Raw genomic sequence first — 16439 nt, forward strand, 5'->3', positions numbered from 1 at the left:
TTCCTCGTCAAAATCACATGAACATAAACAGTAAAGCAAAGTCTTTGGGGAGGGTAAATGGAGGTAGAACAGGCTTCTAAGGTACTGACAGCCTCCTTTTTATTGTGGGTGATTGATATCTCTTGAAGGATATTTTGATTTGTTGATTCCTAGGTCCTCTTGCCCCAACTGTCTTTCCTTTGTAGATGTCCTTAGGTTTAGTGTTGGGATGACAATTTGAAATTCAACAGAAATCATCTGAAAGTAATGGAACAAAGGGACAGGAGTGGAAAGGAGAAATGAAAGCTTAGGGTTCTTCATTCTCCCTGATATGATAGGCTGCAGCCTTGTACTTGGAGACATTTGCTGGGGAGACAGTTGGGAAGTCTTGCCAGCAAAGGGTCATTGGAAAGAAAGGTGGGGAGTCTTCACAAGTAGGGTGGCTGCTGGGACTCTGCTTTGGGTTGATGCTCTTTTCTGTCTTTCAGTATATGTTTCAGTGCTGCTTCTGGACCAAAGATTGGCAAGAAACGTCCAGTGAATTCTTGGGACTTCTTTTCCCATTTCTGAATGAGGTCAATGCTTTCTTCCTCCACCTTCTGAACAAATTATTTTGACTTTTCCTCCACATCTTTCACCTTCTTCTCTATTTAATCAACCCATTCCTGCAAGTGTTTTTTTTTTTTTTCTCATTGATGAAGTTGACATTGAGCTCCTTTGCTGTGTAGTCTCTCTGTAGGTTTTGTCTCAAGTACACTCATAGTTGCAGACAATTCTGGTGTTGATGTCTGATGTAGATACAACTTTTGTCCTCTGTGTTGAAGCAAACGTGACTGCCTTTTGGATGTGCTTATAAAAATCATTAATCCTGGGGCCAGTGCTGTGGCATAGCAGGTAAAGCCACCACCTGTGTGCTGGCATCCCATATGGGCATTGGTTTGAGACCCAGCTGCTCCACTTCTGATCCAGCTCTCTGCTATGGCCTGGGAAAGCAGTAGAAGATGGCCCAAGTCCTTGGGCCCCTGCACCCGCATAGGAGACCTGGAAAAAGCTCCTGGCTCCTGGCTCCTGGCTCCTGGCTCCTGGCTCCTGGCTCCTGGCTCCTGGCTTCTGATCGGTGCAGCTCTGGCTGTTGCGGCCAATTGAGGAGTGAACCAGCGGATGGAAGACCTCTCTCTCTCTCTCTCTCTTTCTTCTTCTTCTTCTTCTTCTTCTTCTTCTTCTTCTTCTTCTTCTTCTTCTTCTATCTCTGTGTAACTTTGACTTTCAAATAAATAAATAAATAAATCTTTAAAAAATCATTACTCCCAGCAGAAGAACAAAGGATATAGTTATGGGTTAAGAAATCAGTCCTGTGTTCTGCCAGGAACTGGAGTGTCAGGGTTCAACGGGCATTTCTCACCACCTCATCCATGTAGCAGCAGTGTTGCACTGTGTTGTAGTGCTCATTTTCATTCATCACCATGAAGCCTTTGAAGTTGTGTTTTAACTCAAAGGGTGTTTGCTTCTATCAGAGCCTGGGCATGACCAGAGTCAAATAAATCAAATATTCCATCTGCATAAAATCTCACACACCATTCACAAGGAGTTCCCCTGTTGCCTTCTTCCATGGTTAGCTGGCATAGGGCTTTACTAAAGTTAACATTAATTTCATCATAAAAAGGAGCTGGCTGCCATAAGCCAACTGGACAGCTTTGTACTTTTGAAGGAATTCCATCCATCTCCCTCTGTTACCCCATTGGATACTGTGCCACTTTCCTCCTCTTCCTTTCATTGACTTTGACTGAATGCAGCACATCCATTTATTTATTTATTTATTTATTTATTTATTTATTTATTTATTTTTGGCAACTTACCCACTTTCGCAGGAACACACCCTGGTCACAGATATTTCATAACAATAATCCAGTAGGGTACGCTCCCCAGCCCCTGTCCCATCACATTTCTGCCGGGTTCCTTGCATATTTGAATTTTTAAAGAAACAGATTTCACAGGTGCCAGCTCTGAGGCATAGCAGATAAAGCTTCCACCTGCAGTTCTGGCATCCCATATGGGTGCTGGTTTAAATCCCTGTTACTCCACTTCCAATCCAGCTCTCTGCTGTGGTCTGGAAAAATTGTAGAAGATGGCCCAAGTGCTTGGGTCCCTGCACCCTCATGGGAGACCCAGAAGAAGCTCCTGGCTCCTGGCTTCAGATCGATCCAACTCTAGCTGTTGACCCCCATCTGGGGAGTGAACAAGCAGATGGAAGACACCCCCCAGCTCTGCCTTTCTGTAACTCTTTCAGATAAAGAAATCTTTTAAAAAATAAAGAGAAATAGATTTCATATACCATACAATATTTTTTCCTGTGCATGGCTTATGTCATTTAGCATAAAATTCTTCAGTTCTATGTAGTAGCAAATGGCAGGATCTCCTTTTTGAGGAACAGTATTACAATGTGTTTTCCTGGATTGGCCTTTTTTTGTGATTCAATTTTTATGTCCCTGTGCATCTCTCTTTATGATTTTAAATATTTTACTTAATATTATCTTGCTATACTATGCTTTCTTTTAATAATCTTGAATCCTTTTTGTCACAGTGGTGGAATCAAAAAGTGAATATGAATTCCTTTAGATAAAATGTCTTTTAGAGTTTCCCATGTCTGATTACATATTCATGTGTTCCTGTGCATTTTTAAAACAAACCATTCAATAAATATTTGATAAACTACAACAATTTATTTGATGCTGAATAAAAGGGGTGGGATTCAGATGCATAAAATGTGTTCTTAATTCCTTTAAGAGTCTATAGTTCAAGTGACTAGTTGAAGACTTACAAAAGAACTAGAAAACTTTGCATAGTGCATGATTTACTATTTTTTAACTTTTATTTAATAAATATAAATTTCCAAAGTACAATTTATGGATTACAATGGCTTTTCCCCCCAAAACTTCCCTCCCACCCACAACCCTCCCATCTCCTGCTCCCTCTCCCATTCCATTCACATCAAGATTCATTTTCGATTCTCTTTATATACAGATCAGTTTAGCATACATTAAGTAAAGATTTCAACAGTTTGCTCCCACACAGAAACATAAAGTCAAAAATACTGTTTGAGTACTAGTTATAGCATTAAATCTCAATGTACAGCACACTAAGGACAGAGATCCTACATGAGGAGTAAGTGCACAGTGACTCTTGTTGTTGACTTAACAAATTGACACTTTTGTTAATGGCATCAGTAATCACCCTAGGCTCTTGTCATGAGTTGCAAAGGCTATGGAAGCCTTTTGAGTATTAAATTATGCAGAAGTTAAGAAGAATCTACCAGGGCTGAGCATGTTGGAAATATTGGTAGTCCTTGCTCAATAAGCAAGTTTTGGTTTTATGCAGTGTTTTATTTGAAAGTCAGATTCACAGACAGAGAGGAGAGGGAGAGGGAGAGGGAGAGGGAGAGGGAGAGGGAGAGGGAGAGAGAGAGAGAATCTTCCATCTCCTGGTTCACTCCAAAGATGGCTGCAGCATCTGGGGCTAGGCCAGGCTGAGCCAGGAACCCAGAGCTTCTCAGGTTCTCACTTGGGTGGCAGGGGTCCAAGAATTTCAACAATTTTCTGCTACTTTTCCCGAACTATTAGCAGGGAGTTGGATCACAAGTGAAGCAGGCAGGACTCAAACCCATCCTATATGTGATGCTAGCATCTCAGGCAGCAGCTTTACTCCCTATGCCACATCACCAGCCCCTGATATTGCCTTTTTTTGTTTTTAAAAAATAAATTTATACACTTGTTAGGCCTGGAAATGTAAAGAAATTAGCAATTCAAATCTGTAGTTTTATGGATAATATTGTTTAAGATGTGGCTAAAGCAGGTAGCTAAGTTTTAAGAATTGTGGTTATTTAAGTAAGAGTATCTGACTCCAGCGTCTAAACTTTCCTTCCATTCCTTAAAAGATCACTGAGACAATAGTGCACAGAATGAATTAAAAAGGGGGGAGAAATAGGAAGTTGTGAGCCCTTTTGGAGGATACCCTAATAATTCAAATTTAAATTAATTAGAGCATGGATTAGGGCAATGGTACTAAAACTGAAGACAGAGGGTAATTTCAAGAGCTAGTTTTCATAAAAGAGTCCTTAAAACTGCAATCAATAAAATGAAAGAGGAAATGAATCTTCAAGAATAGGAATAAATCAGTCTTTGAAGGGGCTCATTTTTGCATGTTTTCCATTAAAACTTTCTTGAGTTGTACACTAAGTATCTTCATACAGTAACAAAACACACTTTGTAACTGCAAGAGAGGTTCATTTTCCTGAACCCTAGAGGCTTGTTTTTGAAACAGGTGTCAGCACATGGGCACTTCTTGAGGAAGGGAAATGATTGGTCTTACAGGATGTGGATTTCTCAAGAATTTTTCAAAAGAGATGTCAATCATTAAAATAGCTGGTCATTTTGGGTTTACGTTCTGTGAATTAATCAGAATGATGAAATGTCAAAGCTATAAAAATTGAGCAAGAAGTGAAGGATACGACAAAGAAAGGTATATCTTGTCACAGTTTCTTATTTCAGACATCTTACATAAGATTTGCTGACTACATACACATCACCAGGACTGGTAAAATGGGGGGATAAGAGAAGAATATTTCTGCTCCACCTTCCTTAATAGTTTTTTGTTGTTGCTCAACTTTCTCCCTCAAAGATATTATGCTTTTACAGAATCTCTGGATTCCTTTTGTTACAAAACCATGTGGTCTGAGTATGTCCTTCATGGCAAGAAGGAAGGAATTTTAGGAAGAGAGCAGCACTGCTGTCACAAAGAATGCATTCTAAATGTCTTAAATTTCAGACACTGATAAATAGCACACGACTCCTCAAATCAGCATTGCTCAAGTGGGTATTTCTCTGATCAGTAAGCTTTTTCGTATCAGACCACTTTATACTCTTCAAAATTTTTAAGGATACTAAAAACTCTTGTTAATGTACAGTAAAGTATATCTTTTGTTATTTGCCATAATAAGCTAGAGTCTAAAACTATTTTTGAACTATTCATTCATTATTTCACTAAAATAGATCCATTATATGTTAATAAGTATATTTTAGTGGTTACTATAAGCTAGGGGGCTAGAAGAGCCTGATAAAGAGTGGTTAGGTAATAAATACCAAAAAACAGGAGAAATGAGTTGTAGTGTTCCATAGCACGATAGGTAACTGTTGTCTATAACTTCTTAACATATAATATACCCTATATTTCAAAATACATGGAAATTAATACAATCTTTCCTAAAACATAAAAATGATATATGCTTGAAGATATGGAAATGTTAATTGACCAGATTTGATCATTACATGCCATATACATGTAACAAATCATCATATTGTCACATAGATGTATACGAGTATCACCTTAAAAACATAAAATGGGGAAAACAGCAGCTTGCACATCACAAAAATTAAAAACTTGATGCACCAAAGGACTTTATCAAGTTTGAGAGAGAAAATAATTGCAAATCACATACATGATGATAGTTTTTATATTCAGGGACCGGTGTTGGGGTGCACCACATTAAGCTGCTGCTTGTGAAACCACCATCTCATATCACAGTGGCAGTTGGAGTGCTGGCTCCTCCACTTCTGATTCAGCTTCCTGCTGATTCATCTTGGAAGGCAACAAAAGATTGCCCAAGTACTCAAGCTATGGCCATTCTTGGGAAGACACAGATGGAATTCCTGGCTCCTGGCTTTGGCCTTGTATAGCTCTTGTTGCAGTAACCATTTGCAGAATGAACCAGTGGATGGAAGGAAGGAAAATATCTCTCTCTCTCTCTGTCTCTCTCTGTCTCTCTCATCCCCCCCCGCCGCTTACTTGCTCCTTCTCTCTGTGTGTGTTCATGCGTGTGTATGTGTGTGTGTGTGTGTCTTCCTCTCTGTCACTCATCTTTTCCAACAAATGAATAAATAATTATTTGATGTACAGAATATTTTAAGAGCTCCTACAACTCAGGACTAAAAAGGCAAATAACCTAATTTAAAACTGGTAAGATAATTTGAATGGACATTTCATCAAAGAATATGTACAAAAGGCCAGTAAACATGGGAAAAATGAGCAACATCATTACTTTTTTAATGAATTGTAAAACCACAATGAGATATCACTTCACGCTCATTAGGTTAACTATGGTAGATAAAACAGAAAGCAGCAACTGTTGGTGAAGATATAAAGATATTGGAACCCTTGTACTTGCTTTTGGGAATGTAAAATCATATAGCTTCTATGAAAAACAGTTTGTCAGCTGTTCAAAATTTTAAATAGAATATGATCCAGCAATTCTCCTAGTTATATACCCAAAATAATTGAAAACAAGGAATCTAATGGATACATGTACAGCAATGATCAGACCAGAAATATTGATAATATTCAAAAACTGGAAACAACGTAACTGTCCATCAACAGATACATGGGTTAAAATGTGATATATATATATATTTGTGTACATATTTTTACATATATGTATATATATGCAAATATTATTTAGCCATGAAAAGGAATTACCTCTGATGGATACTACAATATGGATAAACATTGAAAGCATCATGCTAAGTAAAATAAGCTAGATACTAAAGGACAAATATTATGATTCCACCCGCATGAAATACTTAGACAAATTCAGAGACAGAAAACAGATGAGAGATTACCAGGAGCTGAGTAGAGTGGAGGGAATAAGGAGTTAGTGCATAATGGGTACAGAGTTTCTGCTTGGGATGACGAAAATATTCTAGAAATAATGATGTTGTCCATACAATTATTTCTTCATGATAAATTTCTATAATTAGAATTTATATGTCAAATGGATATAATAAAATACTGAGCAATATTCAAATGTAAATTTTTACATTATTAATGAAGTTTATCATTTTTCCACTTAAAACATTTTATGACGTAAACTACATTAAAAATACTGACAATAGCGCATTGCTTTACATCTTTGCAAACATTGTTAATATCTGTTTTATAAAAGGTTTAGTTTTTATTTACTTATTTTAAAAGCAGAGTGACAAAGAGATTCACAGACACAGAGGGAGAGGGAGAGAGAGGGAGATCTTTTATCTACTAGTTCACTCCCCAACGGCTGCAACAGCCAGAGCTAGGCCAGGCAAAAGCCAGGAGCCTGGAACTCTATCCTGGTCTCCCACTAGGTTGGCAGGGACCCAAATACTTGGGCCATCATCTACTGTTTTCCCATGTGCATTAGCAGGGAGCTGGATCAGAAGCAGAGCAGGCAGCACCAGAAATGATGCTCCTATAAAGGATTCCACTGTCATAGGTGGCAGCTAAATCTGCTGCACCACAATACTGGCCCCTAAATACTGGCCTCTACTAATAGAAAATATCTGGATTTTGATATCTACTTTGCTTTCAATTTGTTATAATATGTTGTTTTTGTTGTAATATAGGGGAAAATCTATTCTCACATGGATATATAGTTGAAACCGGAGGATTATTTTAACAGTTTTTTCAGAAAAGTATATAAGTTCTTTTTTGATACAACACCAAAACTAGAAAAATAGATTATTTTTACAGGATAATTGTACTGCATGTTCTGAAAATACAGCAAGGAACATTTCCTACTCCATTTTATTAAAATGTGTTGGTATATCTTGTACTTTAAGTAGGTATTTTAATAATGCATTACTCATAAAACATGCATAGAACTTTTGTAAAATGTTTTAACTGAGCCATGTAACTGTTCATGTTTTAATACAGTATCAAAATGCATCACATTTCTGACTATCACCACTAATCTCCTTAGAAAACTACGTTATAGGGAGTTCTGAAGCTCATGGTAACAGATGCATATCTTCTGAAGTTCAATTTTTATTTGAATTATCATTAACAACAAATATTTGTCAGTTATTTTTCCAGTCAGTGACAGGCTTGCTTTGATCATTTGCAAAAAACATCTGCCAAAAATCTAAATACATACGATCATAAAAATTTTTGTCCTTCTGTCGCATTCCTCGACCAGCAAGGAAGACACGACCCGAACTCTTCTTCCAGCAGTTTATTCAGGAACCTCTTTCAAACTTCTACTACCACGTCCTTTCCTCTCCCCTCCCTCTTATAGCCATCCGCGCACCAATCAAAAGCAGCCAAGTGGCAAGCATTGATTGGTACAGCAATGCGGAAGCCAGAAGGGAGCTCAGCCATCTCCTTATTAGGAGATGTTTGTTTCTCGCCAGTCCTTCCGGGGGAAAGGAGCCGGCGCCATCTTTAGGGCGCCGTGCAATGGCTCCCCACAGTTCCCCCTTTTTGTTTTAGAACCAGGCATCTAAGGATTACAGGAGAAGGTAGGGGTCTGTCCCCCACTGCCAGGCATCCACCTGGAACAGCATCCTTTTCGCGGGGGTGGGATCTGGGATGCCAACCCACATGCAGACAGACTTGCCTTCCAGAGAACGTAATGGCTCGTTCTCTCTGCAGTGCTTTGCCTCGCACCCTGCACCCATGCCTAGCATTCAAGGAAAGCCAGCCATGCTTGCAGCGATTGTCCAGCCTCAAGGGCATAAAAGGCTTGAGCTATCATGGCCAATTCCCGCCGATGAGCTGTCCTCATCCTGCACAAACACCACAGGCAAAATAACACAACAAGTAACAGCAACCCCGTCAAAGCTCCAAGTCCCGCCCACTCCTTCAGGCTGGAGACAGCTGGATCTGGGATGACAGTCCAGATGCGAAGGAGACATCCACACGCGTGGAGTTGATGGTGACCACGGCAAGGCGCAGTTGCTCCAAGGTGTAGTCAAATTCCGCGGACCAATTCGGCATCGGCTTTGGGAATACTGATAGAATCCCCCGTCTCTGCTCCGCCAGTGTCCGCTGCATTTGAGGCAGAAGTATCAAAAGCAACAGCAGGATTCTCCTCGTGGCAGACCCGCCTGACCGCTCGCTCTGGAACCCACACCGGGTCATGTTGATCCTGTGGAAAAACACAAACAGCACCTCGTGCCCATGCCAGCACGGGATCAGGGCCACGCCACTGGCCCGTCAAGAGATCTTTCCATTTTACCAACCCTCTACTTGGGTTTCCTTGTTGCTGATGCCTGTCCGCGGCTGAGTGCCCATGCACATCCAAATTTAAAAAATTAATTGTAAATAAGACTAAGGCAATTCTCTCTCTCGGGGTGCGGCTATAGCCAACTCCCCCTTTTTGTTTTAAAAGATATTCTTTCAGTGTGCGGTGTGCTCGCTCAATTATGCCCTGGCCCTGAGGATTGTATGGCAATCCATGGACAAGTTGAACCTCCATTTTTTGGCAATAGGTGGTAAAGGTTTGAGATGTATAGGCAGGGCCATTATCAGTTTTTAGCACCTGGGGTTTCCCCCAGGCGGCCCATGCATCCAGACAATGAGCAATCACCTGACGTGTAGATTCACCACTGAGGGGAGAGGCATACATAATGCCTGAGCACGTGTCCACTGAAACATGAACATATTTCAATTTCCCAAATTCCAATACATGGGTCACATCCATCTGCCATACTCTCCCAGGCAGTAACCCTCTAGGGTTTACGCCAACACTAGGTTGCGCACAAGTAACAGCACAGTCAGCGCAATCAAGTACAATCTGTCTGGCATCTGCGCGGGAAAGATGAAATTTCTGCTGCAAAGCGCGCGCGTTGACATGAAAAGATTGATGGAAAGCTTTAGCAGCCTCTGCAGAAGTAGTAAAAAAGATGAATTCCTGTCTAGTACACAGATCTACTCGCGCATTGCCTTCACATAAAGGACCAGGCATGCCTGTGTGGGCTCTAATATGCTGAGCAAAAAAGGGATTTTTCCGTGACCAAAGCAACTGCTGGGCTATATGTAATAGGGATGCAATTGGGCTAGAAGGTTTAATCGGCCCTGCGGTTTCCAATATCTTTAATGCGTTCACCACATATAAGGAATCTGACAACAAATTAAAGGCAAAAGAGCACTGCTTAAGGACCTCAATAACTATTTTTAACTCCACAACTTGAGGTGAGCCTGGCTGAAACTGATGAAATACCGGGTCATTACCCTCTACCATATTAACCCCACAGCCTGTTTTTGACCCATCCGTAAATATATTTGGAGCACCTAGTAATGGCTCAGCGGCTGTAATTTTTGGAAATACTACCGGATGTTCTTTAAAGAATTGTAACAATGGACTTTTTGGTAAATGATTGTCTATAAAGCCTGGGAACCCACAGCGAAACACTGCCCAATCATCTAAAAGAGCACATAGGACGTTGACTTGTTTGGCATCATAAGGAACAATCACTTCACACGGCAATTTTCCAAAATATTGTAAACATTGTTGCAAACCCTCCAGTGCTAGCTTTGCCACCGCTGCCGGATAATACTCAATAGACTTGGCTGGAGAGCTCCTTGGATGTATCCACAAAAGCGGACCTTCCTGCCATACTAGCCCTGTAGGTTGGCTAAGCGTTGGGAGAATGCATAATGACAATGGCAGATTTTCATTCATTCTGCATAAGAATGCCTCCTGTAATTTCTTTTCTACCTTCTCTAGGGCCTCCCTGGCCTCCGGAGTTAAGCACCGCGGTGAGTCCAACGCCAAATCACCACACAAAATGACATAAAGTGGCTTAAGTTCATAATTGGGAAGATTCAAATAACCCCTAACCCAATTTATATCTCCTAATAATCTCTGAAAATCATTTAAAGTCTTTAAACTATCTTTGCGCAATTCCACCTTTTGAGGAACAATTTGAGTACTAGTTATGCGGGATCCCAGATAAGTTGCAATGCTTCCTTTTTGAACCTTTTCAGGGGCAATAAATAACTTCTTACTTTCTAACAACTGAATCAAATATGCAAAGCCATCATCTAATACGAATTCGTCTTTTGCTGCGAAGAGGATGTCATCCATGTAATGGATGCATTTTAAGGAAGAAAATCTCTTACATAAAGGCCCAATCGCTTGACCCACGAATAGCTGACACATTGTGGGGCTGTTAGCCATGCCCTGCGGAAGCACAACCCATTCATACCTCTGGTCAGGCTGCTCATGATTGCACGCCGGCAAGGTAAAGGCAAACCTTTCACAATCCTTTGTATGTGGGGGTATGGAGAAGAAACAGTCTTTAATATCTATTATTATTATGGGCCATCCCTGTGGAAGTGTAGATAGAAGAGGCAGCCCATGTTGCACAGGCCCCATGACCTGCATCTGCATATTAATAGCTCTCAAGTCATGTAGCAACCGCCACTTCCCTGATTTCTTTTTTATTACAAAAATAGGAGTATTCCAAGGCGATACAGAGGGTCTAATGTGTCCTAAATTCAATTGTTCTTGAATCAATTGCTGCGCTGCGACCAATTTGTCTGAGGACAGAGGCCACTGAGGAACCCACACTGGGTCCTCGTGCTTCCAAGTAATGGGAATACCTTCCTCAGCGGCCCCTATGAAAAACCCAGCCCTTGGCGAGGAGGCCTCTGCACTACTTCAGTGGGCTCATTTCTTCCTTGTAAGAATTTTCCTATTCCATAATTCGGATGGTGTCCCATATCCTTCATCAATTTTTGAGAAACACGGGAGTATTCATTACTTAATTTATAGTTCATGTCTTTCAAAAGGTCTCGGCCCCATAAAGAGATAGGTAAATCCAAAACATAAGGTTGCACCGTGCCTGAATGTCCCTCTGCATCCTCCCAGCGCAGCATTACTGCGCTCATCTCAGGAGTTTCTGAATATCCCAGTCCCCGAAGGGATTGTGAGGATGCCTGCTTAGGCCACTTTGGAGGCCAATCCTTGGAGGCGATGAGACTACGGTCTGCACCTGTGTCTAGTAGGCCAAGAATGTCCTTTCCATTTATTTTTATCTTTAAGGTTGGTCTCTGGTCTAGTTCTAAAGACAAGAAGGTACAATCTACGCCTGTGGATCCAAAGCCTTCACTTCCTCATTGTTTCTTTGATGCACTGAACTGCAAATGCTTGCTAGGAAGGATTACAAGTTGTGCAATCCTATCTCCTGGATTAATAGCTGTTATACCTCTAGGGGACTCAACCATGATTTTCACCATGCCAGTATAATCCGAATCTATGACTCCTGGGTGAATTATGGGACCTTTTAAGGTAGAGGATGAACGTCCCAACAACAATCCCACTGTCCCTTCCTCTAGGGGTCCCTGAAAGTCTGACTCAATGGCTTGCACTCCCATTTTTGGTGTCAGTATGAGTCTGGCGATGGCACAGAGGTGCAGGCCTGCGGAGCCTGCAGTGGCTCTCCGTGGTCTCTGGGATGTCTGAAGCTGGGCCACTGACTTTGCCTCCCCTGCTGCTGGTCCTGATGGGGGCCCTGATGCTGACTCTCGAATGCCCCATATATTTGAGGGCCCTGGGGACGAGGGCCCCGCTACCCGTTTTTTGGACGCGCCCCACCATTGCCAGAAGCAAGGACGTTGCCGTCAATGTCCTTTACCGAGTGGCATTCGTTGGCCCAGTGCTTTCCCTTTCTGCATTTTGGACAAATTCCTGGTCCTTCCTGTCTTTGTTCTTTGCCTCTTCCCCTTTGCGGACATTGCCGCTTCATATGTCCCATTTTTCCACAGCTGAAACACGCTCCAGCGTTCCCTGATCTCCTATTGCCCTTCGTGATTTGAAGGACTGCTGCAGCGAGGCCAGTGTTGGATAGCGGCCCTCCTATTTCCCTGCATTGTTTTATCCATACCTGAAGCCCTTTGCTCTTCCATGGTGTTATAGCGGCTCTGCATTCCTTAGTGCACTGCTCAAAAACCAACTGTTCTATCAGCGGCATGGCGCGATCTGGATCTCCAAAAATCCTACCCGCAGCTTCCACCATGCGTGCTGCAAAGTCTGAAAATGGCTCGGTGGGTCCCTGTGTAATCTTTGTCAAATTCCCACTTACCTCTCTTCTGTTGGGTATAGACTTCCAAGCCTTGATGGCTATCTTGTTAACTTGTTCATACACTGCATGTGGGTAACCTGTCTGCTCGTTAGCGAATCTCCCTATGCCTAGCAGCATATCTCTGTCCCAATGCTGATTCCCTGCCGCTGCATCTTCTGCCACTTGTTCATTGGCAAAGTCAATCAGGAAAGCTCTGAAGTCTAAGTATTGTCCTGGTGACAATGCGGCACGAGCCAACCCGCTCCAGTCATTTGGAGTCATGCAATATCTTTGAAGATTTTCTACTTGAGCCAGCGTGAATGAGCCGCTGATGCCATAGGCTCTTACTGACTCCGCTAGTGATTTGATTATCTTTATGTCGAGGGGTTCCTCGTACCTCTGCCCTTGCGGATCTTGGAAGACAGGATAGGCACTTAACAACTCCGCACCAACCTGTTTCCAGACTCCCGGACAGAAAGTCCGCCCTCTTTCTTGTGCGGATACAGGCTCATACTGAGGAGGAGAGGCTTCAGGCTCCTCCCCTAAGTTCCCCTTGAAAGTACCATGCTTAAGTTCCTTTTTTCCTTTTAATTGCAACTTCTTCATTTGCCGATTTAATTCCCGTACTTGCTTTATACCAGACTCTTTGTTATCGCCACACTCTTCAGACTCACTGCTGCTTTCTGAGCTACTTTCTGCACTAGAACTACTTACTGAGGAGGGGCTGCGCAACTTGGAAAGATCGGGGTACAGTTTTTTCCTAGTTATTTTCCGACTCTCCTTCAAAGTTTTCCCTTTTTCACTGGCAGCTCTCTCGGAGCGCTCTTCCTGAAGCTCCTCCAAGGCAGCTTGACCGCTGAGAATAGCTTCACTACACTGCTCATCCTCGAGGCATGCTCGCACTAACTTCCATATTGGTCTCACTCCCCCTTCAAGATTACCCTGTTCGAATGCAAAATCCAAATCCCTGCCTAGTTTGTCCCATGAAGGGATAGTAAGGCTTCCCGAAACCCCATACCAGGGTGCAATGGTATCGCAGTTACGTAAAAACCTATGCAACGTACTAGGCTTAAGTTTCAAACCGTTTTCCCAAAGCAGCGCATTCAGCGCCAGAAAAATTTGATGGGACTGTGAATTACCCATCGTCAAAAATTGCGCTCTTTCCCTGACCACGGGTCAGAGCTCCTTCTGCTTTTGTCACAGAACTTCCTCTGCTTTAATCGCAGAACTACCCTCCCGCTATTATCGCAGGACTGCCCGCTCTTATCGCGGATCCCCACCTTATTTTCCTGGGGGACTTACCAGTGCTGCCCTGACTGCAGGAAGTTCTGAGTTCGCGTTCGAGATGTTCCCCGTACGGGCCACCAGTTGTCGCGTTCCTCGACCAGCAAGGAAGACACGACCCGAACTCTTCTTCCAGCAGTTTATTCAGGAACCTCTTTCAAACTTCTACTACCACGTCCTTTCCTCTCCCCTCCCTCTTATAGCCATCCGCGCACCAATCAAAAGCAGCCAAGTGGCAAGCATTGATTGGTACAGCAATGCGGAAGCCAGAAGGGAGCTCAGCCATCTCCTTATTAGGAGATGTTTGTTTCTCGCCAGTCCTTCCGGGGGAAAGGAGCCGGCGCCATCTTTAGGGCGCCGTGCAATGGCTCCCCACATCCTTCTTTTTAGTAAAGGTGATAGCCCATTGAAAATATTTGTTCTAGTCCAGTGCAAAGCTTTAGAAATTTACAAAGACTTCCTTCATGCTTCTGCACATGGAAATCCAATTTTCCCAGCATCATTTATTGATCCTATCCTTATTCCAGGGATTGGTTTTGGATCCTTGATCAAATATAAGTTGGTTGTAGATGTTTGGATTGATTTCTGGTGTTTCTATTCTATTCCATTGTTCTATCCATCTGTTTCTGCACCAGTACCATGCTGTTTTGATTACAACTGCCTTGTAGTATGTCCTGAAATCTGGTATTGTGATGCCTCCGGCTTTGTTTTTGTTGTACAAGATTGCTTTAGCTATTCGAGGTCTTCTGTGTCTCCATATGAATTTCAGCATCATTTTTTCCAGATCTGAGAAGAATGTCTTCAGCATTTTGATTGGTATTGCATTGAATCTATAAATTGCTTTTGAGAGAATGGACATTTTGATGATATTGATTCTTCCAATCCATGACCATGGAAGATTTTTCCATTTTTTGGTATCCTCTTCTATTTCTTTCTTTAAGGTTTTGTAATTTTCATCGTAGAGATCTTTAACGTCCTTGGTTAAGTTTATTCCAAGGTATTTGATTGTTTTTGTAGCTATTGTGAATGGGATTGATCTTAGAAGACTTCCCTCTGAGACAACCATCATATTTCAGTATGCAGTGAAGTACATTATACATGCCTCCCGTTTTGTCACAATAGAACCTGTAAAAGATGGAGTTGAGGTCATGATTTAATAAAATGGTAGACTAAGGACTTTTGAAAGTACTCTCTCTAAAAAAGCAATAAACACTGGAACTTGCTAAAAATCAACATTTTTATGAATCTAGAAATTAGTTAAAGGCTTGCAACAATCCAATGAGCCTTTAAAACTGGGAAATTAGTTGAACTTTGATGAGAAAAGTGTTCTTGTGGTGTTTTAACTTGTTCTATTCCTTTTATCCTCACTGGAGGCCTGAAGTTAACCTTTCATAAATAGTTTATATCCATAGTGAAAACCAGCAGCTTCTGAAACACTGGATGGGTTAGAAAGAGGTTAAAGGCTTTCTAAAGTGCAGTTCCTAGATAATTGTCTTTATTGGACCTATATAAAAATTTCATGAAAAATAGCAGTAACAAGATTTGTTTGAACTGACGCAGAGATCTTTCTTTCCAAATAGGATTTACTTTGGGGGCATTTGCAATATATTGTCAATAATTGAGATTACACGTAACTGAAGTGGTAAATAACAATTAGGGCACACAATAATCTAGCCAAAATGTTTAAAATGAAAATTCAAGTAGCAAAGAGTCCATACTGGGATTTGAAAGTCTGCAGCCTAGTTCTAAAAATCTAGAAGACTGCAGCCATTTCTAGAACTAGGTGCATAACCAGTGCCCTGCACATGCTCAAGAAACACCTGAAAACATGCTCAGCTTTCACTTCTCGTCAAACCTAAGACTGCACAATGAGGAAGTGAAGGGTGAGAAAGGTTTGAAATGGTCAGGTTGAGTGTTGAAGGTATGCCACAATATGCACACAGATCCTCTTTAAAAAGCGTAGGAGATCTATTTGTTCCAGGCAATCTCTACCCAATCATTGTATGTCATGAAAATAACTGAGCAAAGACCTTAGAGCCAACACACAACAAAGAATGTAAACAGCTTTCATTAAAATTTCAATATATAAGTTTTAATAAAAGTTGCTAACCAAATAAATAGCAACTTCAACCAGCAACAACAGCAAACCCTGAGAGAAAGTAACTCAGTTTTTAGAATACTCAGGTTATATAATAGTAGTAGTTTATAACAAAAAAAAAAAACTATCAGAATGTGAAAAACCAAGAAACTATGGCATAAGTAAAAGAAAAAAAAACAATTAATAGAAAATCTTCCCAAGAAGCCCAG

General features: G+C 41.5%; 2 protein-coding genes and 1 pseudogene across 2 annotated transcripts; all 3 read right to left on the minus strand.

Moving 5' to 3' along the window:
• Positions 1-286: 286 nt before the first annotated feature.
• LOC100339520 (choline-phosphate cytidylyltransferase A pseudogene) lies at positions 287-1700 on the minus strand (annotated as a pseudogene).
• Positions 1701-11403: 9703 nt separating this feature from the next.
• On the minus strand, positions 11404-12162 carry LOC138847547 (endogenous retrovirus group K member 7 Pro protein-like). The gene is made up of 2 exons (XM_070066683.1): positions 11994-12162; positions 11404-11849 (listed from the first exon to the last, which is right to left on the minus strand). The coding sequence occupies exons 1-2, from the start codon at positions 12160-12162 to the stop codon at positions 11404-11406; spliced, it is 615 nt and encodes a 204-aa protein (XP_069922784.1).
• A 194-nt stretch (positions 12163-12356) lies between these two features.
• LOC149119670 (igE-binding protein-like) lies at positions 12357-13454 on the minus strand. The gene has a single exon (XM_089323945.1). It carries the CDS (start codon positions 13452-13454, stop codon positions 12357-12359), a length of 1098 nt encoding a protein of 365 aa, XP_089180071.1.
• Positions 13455-16439: the final 2985 nt, after the last annotated feature.

This window comes from Oryctolagus cuniculus, chromosome X, assembly GCF_051225735.1.
Source record: "Oryctolagus cuniculus isolate XC-2025 breed Fujian yellow rabbit chromosome X, ASM5122573v1, whole genome shotgun sequence".
NCBI classification, from domain to species: Eukaryota; Metazoa; Chordata; class Mammalia; order Lagomorpha; family Leporidae; genus Oryctolagus; species Oryctolagus cuniculus.

Coding starts and splice junctions, on each gene's coding strand:
- LOC138847547 (XM_070066683.1), bottom strand. CDS start 12,162: ATGGGAGTGCAAGCCATTGAGTCAGACTTTCAGGGACCCCTAGAGGAA. Junction 11,850..11,993: donor CATGGTTGAGTCCCCTAGAG/GTATAACAGCTA, acceptor TCTTGTCTTTAG/AACTAGACCAGAGACCAACC.
- LOC149119670 (XM_089323945.1), bottom strand. CDS start 13,454: ATGAAGAAGTTGCAATTAAAAGGAAAAAAGGAACTTAAGCATGGTACT.